Genomic DNA, 9,023 nt, shown 5'->3' on the forward strand with positions numbered 1-9,023 from the left:
GTTATCATTGTGGTATGCCATGAAAAAATCAAACCTCAAGAGACTGTACAGAGCTTCAGTCTAAGGTCAGGAGCCAGAATCAGGTGTAAGGAGGTGAGATTCAGGATTAAATGTCCCAGCTGTGTCCTGTTGAAGGATGATGGGATGATCTGTGCAAATGTTAAGTCAAACATAGTTCTTACCTAACTACTTGAGCTTCAGAAAACATTTGCTAATGGTCTTGCAGCTCCTTTGCCTTTCACACTTCATTATGCCCAACTCAGAATGCTTCATGCACTGCAGAACAGCTGACCTTTTTCCTCCCTGAATATACTGGAGTTACTAATATGCAGCAGTTCTTTCTTACTAAGATGTTAATGCATTCATGACTGGCCAGAACACATAGAAGCAAGAGGACTTGGGGTTTTCCTAAATCTCAGATTGCAATAAAAGAAAGGAATTTCAGAAATTAACTTTCCCAGTATCATACAATGAGTTTAATGCTGTGTTCTGGAAGGTTTATACTCCTGAATCTGATCAAAAGCAGCATTGAGAGGTGGTGGTACCCTTTTTGAACACACAGCACAACAAAGGAATCCAGATCAGAACTTCTAATCATTGTGATGTTCCAGTGTCATTCTGTAATAGTTACTAGAGTGTCAGAACTCTACTCTTGACAGATTTCATTTGCAGGCAAAACTTACTGTTGCTACAGAAAACATGCAAGCTAGTAAAAGGAGAAAAATCATTGGCAATTGTTTACCAAGTTAGCTGAAACGTTTGCTTTCCAATTAGGATTTAAACATTCTGACAATTCAGTAACAGCCAGGAGACAGATGATAAGGGAGGGTTTCATGAAGTGACCCTTTCCAGCCTGAATGCAGCTTCCTATGTAGCAACTGTTACTGGGGAAGGGTTGGTTTCACCCACAAAGAACTAACTTTCCCTGGTAATAGTTAAGCAGCATCACAGTAGGCTTTGGCCCTTTAATTGTATAATTGCTTTTTGTTGTTGAATACCAACAAGTATCATTCACATCACATAGTCTAAGGAGATCTTAGGAACAGCACAGCAGCTACAGTTTTGGATATTTTAATCATAGCATTTTGTTGCTCTTCTTGGTAAAAGATGTGAAAGTCAGCAGACAGTAAGGAACTGGCAAAAACTGCAAAGAGTCTCTGCCCAGGAAATAATTTTGACTCATAGTTTTTGTCAAGCCAGTTATCATCCCTTATGATTATCACTATACTGAAGACTGAAATTGAAAAACACAGAACAAAAGAAACTATACTGGTGCTGTGTGTTTGTTCTCCAGACACATAAGGAGAAACACCACAATGCTCACCAGAACTGAGCAAACAAATTTTGGTATCAAAGTAATTTTGTTTGGGTGGGGTTTATTTTTCCTTTAATCCCTATACATACATTGTTCTTATGATAGAAATCAGGAACTTAAAACAGCAAATGCCTGTGTTGATACTGTAACATTTATTAACTTACCACATACCTCTCTGTATTTGCAATGCTCTATCTCTTTTTTATATATAAATTGTGTATCATTAAGAGTTATCTGTACAACAGCTGCCCAAGAAATAAAAGGACAAATTTAAATATCCATTCTTCCTTCGACCTCACAGTTCTGAAGTAACCTAGTCAACAGGATTTGAGTCCAGCCAACATTCAAGAGGCCCTATCTCAGACAGCTTTTGTAGGAAGTGTCACTGGCATGTACATGCCTACACCCTGTCCAGGTCAGTATCTTTTATGCCTCCAGTCCTGCTTTCTTTTCCCCAGTAACTGCCAGATCCATATTCACTTCACAAAAAATCTTGAGAACACAAATCTTGCATTATTCTCAAATAAGAGAATGGGCTTTCAATTCATCTGCAGACATTTGCAGAGGATCAAAGCATGTATTCCAGAAGCCTATAGAAAAACAGATAAAAATACTTACTTGTAGCACTGATTTGGGAATAATTTAGTCAAATTCATGCAAACATATGAGACCTGTGCATTTTAATGAACTGAAAAGAGCTAAAATCCTGCGCAACCATTTTTAAAAGAACAGATTTATTCTAAAGATCCTTCACAAACATACAAAAAAATACTCTGCAGGATATGCACAGCAGGTGAGAGTCCTGAATATTTGATCATTTCACCGAGAAATTCCTTCACAAATCAAAAGGCAAGTAGTTTCCTCACCTGCAAACTTAGATTTGCCCAGGAACCTTGCTTATGTAGGGCAGCAGGCTCCCAGAGACAGAGAGGAATCTGCTTTTAAAGGCTGCAAAAACACCCCTTTTACAAAAAAAAAAAAAAAAAAAAAAGCTTTATTACAGGTAGAGCTCACTTCCCTTCTCAGGAAGGAGGCAGTTTAACCAAAGCTCCGCTGAATTTAAGATACAGTTAACTATAAAACATGAACAGGAGTAAAGTCACAGATTCAAAGTGAAGGACTTAGAGAGAGACACAGAGAAATCCCATGGTGCAACTGCTGTCCCTCAAGGCAGCCAATCACTTTTATCTTCAGTACCAAATCTTTTGATAAAACCCAAAGCAACTCCCAGAATGGTAAAGCAGGAGTTCCTGCAGGTTTCTTCTCTGGCCTGACAGAAGCCACCTTGGTTGGAAGACGGTCGACAAAGAGGTCTCTCAGCTCCCTGGGAGCCCTCGTTGGGTCTGCAAATACAAGAAACTGAATGGAAAGCTGCAACATAAAATCAGTAAGGGTCTATGGTAGAAACAGGCCACAGCCTGGAATGTGTCCTTCCACCACATGTTCTGGAGTCTGGTTAATGGGACACTGTCTGGAGACATCAGGCACCCAGAAGCAGCTGGGAAGCTCATGGGAGAAGGACTCAGTGCTGGAACAGGAAGACACCTGCCTGTACAGTTTGCTCAAAGGCTCACAAGGGACCACCACATGTGCTAGGAAACGCCACAATGCCCACCCACCCTCCAGCCACACTCACAGAAGTACCTGGGGATTTTAGACTTTCCATTCCTTATTCTGAGTTCAGTAACCTGCAATAAATTAACGTCATATAACGTACTTTGCAATATAGAGAAATGAAATTTTTGAATGCAGTTGAAATAAAACCAGTTCTGCTGACTAGTCAAAAATATTACACATGCTCTGGCCAAGCTGGAGCTGAAGCTATCAACTGGCAGGCAGAAGCCAGCATGCTCACTGATCTGTCATATGGTGCCAAACAGGAATAATAATGGCTGAGTTCCTTCTATCTTTCTCTTAACAGAAGTACTTGTTTCACTTTTTCTCTATCTGGCTACTGATACACCTTTTTTTATTTGTTAGGAAGAGTAGATTAGGCATCCAAGGATTATTTTGGCCAGTATTTTACAGTTTCCTTTATGAAATAAAACTGGTGACCAATTGTTTTATCAGATCTTCCTTGCCTTAAAATTAGTTTACTTGCACCACTGTTATCAACAGATCAAGATATCTACTTTTCTTCTCAAAGACAATATATTATTCATTCTGTTTAAAAAAAACCCAAAAAACATAAACCCCTGACTTCATTTAATCAGAGCAAAGAGAAAGCTGAACAATCATGTCAGTTTCTAAGGCATTTACCAGCACTGATAGTACAAAGTGATTTCATGTCTTCTGACAAAGATCTCTGGGGAGATCATAGAGGGCAATTCTTAAAATCACTTTTATTTTCAGATGTATCTTTACTGCAGTTTATTTGTACAGGCACAACATTTTATAAAGGATTGAACTGGATTAAATAGCAAGCAAGACATTTCTCCATTATTTCAAGGGACAGAGAAGAAAACAGTAGTTGCCTGGAAAAGTTCTGTGAGTGATTTACTGATTTCCTTTCTTACATTCTCAATCCCACTTGGAAGTTTTCCTCCTCATGTATCTGGACCCCTCACTGTCGATTGCTTCATAGAGGTCCTTTTTATTCTCTGCTGTTGCATGCAAATAACCAAGGTAGGCCACACAGAGGCTAATTGCTACCAGTCCAAATGCCATCACAGGTTTGTTCTGACAAGAAAAAAATGTGGTAAATGTTTTTAGTCAAAACATTTTTCATTAAACTCAAACATTACATTTGTCTATGTCAGCTTAGAAACTGAACAGTAAACTATTGTGACATCTGCAAAAAATCATCACTGCCTTCTTGCAGACTGAATTTTCTGACAGCAAAAGGAATTCCCTTTGAAAAGGAAGATTCTTTCTGGAGACAGAGCAGCACATTGCTCAGTACTCTCTATTTTGCTGGTTGGAAATGCTGACTGAGTATAAATGAACAAGATAAAATCAATTACTGAAGGTCTCCACTACAAACTTTTAACAGAATTCGGCTGGATATTCTACTGGGACAATGCACTCTGGTCCTGCTTGATTACAATCCTCTACATCTACTTTTATTAAATCTTTACTTATTATATGCACAAATTTTCACTCATTTCTGGGTTCTGCAAATGCAGATAAAACCCAAGTATCATCAACTTAATTATAAAAGGAAAATCTAAAATATTGAAAAACTATCAAAAATCAATTCACTTCATACCAAAAAAGTTTGTATTCTATGATTTGTTCCCTTTTAAATATTAAAAACAACTCCTGTTGTTTTTATTACTTAATAATAATATTATTTAACCTGTCAATTACATGGGTAATATACCTCTAAACAGGTCTTTCTGAAAGCAACTTGGGTAGGTACAAAAGAATCAGACAATATAGCAATGAAATATAGAATATAGAAATGCAACAAGCAATGTAATGTTCTGTGCTCTCCACAGTCAAGAGTGGAAAAAAGTAAAAATATTTTTAGTTACATTTCTGAGTGGTTTGCATGACAAGAGATGGTTATATAATGCCCAGAGAATTGTAATGATCACTTTAAAGCAACTGTATCTCTTCAAGCATATTTAGTTTCGCTCAGAACAACTGTCTTACAGGCTTAATGAAAAGCTCTGGGTTCACAGCTCGGAAAAGCATAGTTGTCTGAACACTCCTCAGTCCTGGTTTTCTCTCTTTGGGTGTTTCATTTTCATTTGGAGGTTTGGTGGAAGACATGTTGCTTAATGTTGAATATTTCCTAGAAGTAGAATGAAAAACAGGTGTAATTTCTGTAAAAAACCTGGAAGAGCTGCATTCACTGAATGCAAATTCACACTCAGTTTGTCTTACAGCATCAATTTCAGCTGGTGTAAATATTACTGATCACCTCTAGTGTCATCTAACATTCCCAGCTTGCACACACTAATTTTTGATCTTAATATTGTGCATCCTAAAATTAACCTTAGGAGATTCACATCTTCATACAGCAAATCTAAATCTCTTGATAATGGGCTTAGGGTTTTTCACTTGTCTTTGACTAATGCTTTAGCTACCTGTGGACCAAACAGCATCAGTCTTCAGACCACTGGCTAAAAAGACAATTGTAGGAAAAAATCTTCAACAAAAAACCTTCTGCATAACAGGCCAGCCCAAGCACCACTGTAGTGCAGTCACTTTAGCCACCCACCCCAGCAAGCCCAGCACTCAGGTCTCACTTTTGCACTCACTGGGCAAACGCCTTGGGCTCAAAATGAAAGAGGGGAAATTTCAGCTACTTAGGATATACAAGAAATTCTTTATTCAGGTGGTGGTGAGGCACTGGAACAGGTTGCCCAGAGAAGCTGTAGATGGCCCATCCCTGCAAGTGTTCAAGGCCAGGCCGGATGGGGCTTATGAGCACCCTGATCTTGTGGAAGGCGTCCGTGTCCCTGGCAGGGGCGTTGGAACGAGATGATTTTTAACCCAAAGATGATTTTTTTCCAACCCAAACCATTCTATGACCACCTGAGCAAAGGTGGAAAAACACGGTCCTGGCTACCCCTGATTGCTGAGGGGCAGAGGAGACACGGGTGCTGGGGATCCCCTGGGAAGGGAAGGGCAGCGCAAGGACAGTCGCACAACCCCATTCCGGGCGGAGAGGGGGCTCCTGGCGCCGCCACCGGGTCGAAGGGGGCAGTTTGGCCCCAGTTTGGGAGAGCCCAGTGGGAACTCCCGGGACACCGGGGATCTCCCCCCGTTCCACCGCCTCACGGAACGGCGCGGCCGGAGGCGGGGAGAGCGATACCGCCACGCGCGCCACCCCGCCATAGCCCCCCCGCGGCTACTCACCGCCCGCAGCCAGCGCCGCCTCCCCGCGGGGCCGGGCTGCGCCTGCGCGCTGGCGCCCCCTCCCGGGCGGAGGCCGGCGGCGCGGGCCGGGGGGCGGGGAAGGCAGCGGGTCCCGCCCCGCCCCTGCTCTTCCCTCAGCCGTGTGGCGGCGGGGGAAGCGCGTTGTTTTTGCTGGGGTCTGCGGAGCTGTTTGCGTAAGTCATAGAACCATCAAGGCTGGAAGAGACCTTTCAGGTCATTCAGTACAACCGTCCACCCCGCACTACCACTGTAACCCATAAGCACTAAATCACCCAGCGCTAGATCCAGAGGGCTCGTGAACTCCTGCAGGGATGGTGACTCCACCGCTTCCCAGGGAAATACTTCAACGCCTGACCACCCTAACAGTGAAAAATATTTTTCTAATGTCTAATCTAAACGTCCGTCCCCTCTCTCAGTTCAAGGCCGTTCTCTCTAGTTCAGTCACTGCAGGCACGGCAGAAGAGACCGGCCCCAAAACCTTCCAGGGAGTTGTGGACAGGGATAAAGGCCCCCTCAGCCTCCTCTTCTTGAGAATGAACAACCCCAGCTCCCTCGGCTGTTCCTCATAAGACATGTTTTCTAGTCCTTTCAAGAGCCTTCTTGCTGTTTGCTGGCCACACTCCAGCACCTCAGTGTGATTTTTAAATTGAAGGGCACAGAAGACAACGCAGCATTCCAAACTAATAAGTGTGAGACCGGGGGAGGAGCTGGCTGGATCGGACGGGCCCTTCACTGCTGGGCCCGCTCCTAGCACCTGGCCATGGTCACCATGGAGTCCTGCCTTCATCCTCTCCTCAGCCTCCCTGCAGGACTGACAGACGCTGTGGAGGCTCCCTTTTAGTTGTGTCATCTCAAGGCTGAACAGGCCTTGCTCCCTCAGCCTTTCCTTGTGAGAGAGATGCTGAGGTCCCTAAGTCATCTTTGTTTCCTTCCACTGGACTCACTCCAGGAGCTCCATATCTCTGAGGAGCCTGTTCTAGGCTCCTCATTCCAGCACTTGGTCCCAAGTGCTGGAATGAGGAAGATTCATGTAGAGACAGTCTCTGGAGTACAGTCGACTGAGCAGGAAAATATGCTACAATTTAAGTGTCCAACTTCTGTTGTGTAGATCCAAACCCAAGATGTTGGGTGCCTAGAAACCCCTGGTTATGTAAATGCTGCTGTGTGATAATGTTTTGTTTCCTTTTATTTGTAAACAGTAAAATTAATAAAATTGCTTGAAGTCCAGAGGAAACAAAGCCTGGTTGCCTCTGACTGCTTGTGCCTTCTTTTCTATCTTCAATGCCACTGGGCAGTTTCAGCCATATTATAAAGTAGGGGAGAAAATTGAAATTTTGGAAAAAACAATACCTGTAGGGTAAGGAGGGACACAGATCAGTGCTCCCTTAGGTAACTGGCAGGCAGAACCGAGATGTGATGGACAATATTACAGTTTTAGCAGCAGTGAGCTGCTGCATTAGCACATGTAGCTCTGGACTCACCAGCCCTGGATCACACTCCTCTGTACCTGGAGGGTGAGTGAGGGGACTTTGGTGGAGTGTCTGCTTACTGCAGCCAGGGAGGCTGGAGGGAACAAACAGAAGTCTTGGTCAGCAGTGGATGAACGCAAGCTGGCAGTGTGCCCAAGAAAACCAGTGGCATCCTGGCTTGGATCAGCAATAGTGTGGCCAGCAGGACCAGGGCAGTGATTGTTCCCCTGTGCTCAGCACTGGTGAGGCCACACCTCGAGTGCTGTGTCCACTTCTGGGCCCCCTCACTACAAGAAGGACATTGAGGCACTGGAGCATGTCCAGAGAAGGGCAACAAAGCTGCTGAAGGGTTTGGAGCACAAGTCCCATGAGGAGACACTGAGGGAGCTAGGGGTTTTCAGCCTGGAGGAGAGGTGGCTCAGGAGGGACCTTATTATTCCGTACAACTGCCTGAAAGGAGGTTGTAGTGAGGTGAGGGTTGATCATTTCTCCTAAGTAACAACTGACAGGACAAGAGGAAATGGTCTCATGTTGTACCAGGGAAGTTTGGATTTCACCGGGAAAATTTCTCCATTGAAAAGATAGTCTGGCATTGGGACAAGCTGCCTAGGAATGGCTTAAAAGGCATGTGGATGTGGCAGTTGTGGGCATGGTTTAGTGGTGAAAACAGTGACCCTAGGTGTACAGTGGGACTTGATAATAGAAATAATTTCCCACCTTAATTATTCTATAATTCTATGAAATGTAGAGGTATCCAGGCTCACAGAGCTTCTTGTTCCATGTTTTTATTCTGCAGTAATCAAACTGCCTTTTTTTTTGTTTTGAAAGATAGCAGAGTAATAATAAATTGCAGGTTAACTTTTCATGTCTAAATCCAGATGGAGTATCTAAATTTTTTTTTTCTTGTTGTGAGCAAATATAATGAGGTGAGAAAAATAATAGGGAAATAAGTTTAGGTGTCAGGAGAGGATTGAGTGGTATGTCTGGGGTTTGTGTCAACAATTAATTCACAACATACCATCTGCTAATCTGGTAGCTATTGTTTTGGTGGCATATGCCACGCAGCTGATTTTGTTTGGAAACTATTGAGTAGAAAATCTGAGTGAAGCTGCTTTTGTTTGTTTTCGTATTTATCTAATTGAAAGAAGCCAGCACGAGGTTTTTGCCAGAGCTTGCTTTTTGGAAGGTAGCTTGGTTTTACTGAGGGGAAGAGGGTTGTTTTACTGTAATATAGGAGTTATTCTGCCTATAGCTCCCAAGCACTTTTTCCCCCCACATTTTGGAAGCCAAAAGAATTACATCAACAGAGAGAAAGCACACTCACTTATTGGCCCATGTACCCCTTCCCAGCAATTACACCACCCATGCAGATAAAACTTCTGATCCAAAGTCAGCCAGGGACATGACAG

The 9,023-nt window shown here is 43.1% G+C and overlaps 1 protein-coding gene across 4 annotated transcripts; it reads right to left on the bottom strand.

Annotated features, from left to right (window-relative positions):
* Positions 1-2,410: 2,410 nt before the first annotated feature.
* On the bottom strand, positions 2,411-6,444 carry SMIM8 (small integral membrane protein 8). Of its 4 annotated transcripts, XM_058802532.1 has the most exons (5): positions 6,125-6,311; positions 4,913-5,054; positions 3,832-3,994; positions 2,960-3,003; positions 2,411-2,658 (listed from the first exon to the last, which is right to left on the bottom strand). In XM_058802532.1, the coding sequence occupies exons 2-3, from the start codon at positions 5,030-5,032 to the stop codon at positions 3,836-3,838; spliced, it is 279 nt and encodes a 92-aa protein (XP_058658515.1). In that variant the 5' UTR covers positions 5,033-5,054; positions 6,125-6,311; the 3' UTR covers positions 2,411-2,658; positions 2,960-3,003; positions 3,832-3,835. The 4 variants fall into 4 exon arrangements, with proteins under 4 accessions (XP_058658515.1, XP_058658516.1, XP_058658514.1 ...); XM_058802533.1 differs by lacking the exon at positions 2,960-3,003 and having other exon boundaries at positions 2,414-2,658; XM_058802531.1 differs by lacking the exons at positions 2,411-2,658; positions 2,960-3,003; positions 6,125-6,311 and adding an exon at positions 6,418-6,444 and having other exon boundaries at positions 3,619-3,994.
* Between the last annotated feature and the right edge of the window lie 2,579 nt (positions 6,445-9,023).

Source organism: Ammospiza caudacuta, chromosome 3, assembly GCF_027887145.1.
Source record: "Ammospiza caudacuta isolate bAmmCau1 chromosome 3, bAmmCau1.pri, whole genome shotgun sequence".
Taxonomy (NCBI): domain Eukaryota; kingdom Metazoa; phylum Chordata; class Aves; order Passeriformes; family Passerellidae; genus Ammospiza; species Ammospiza caudacuta.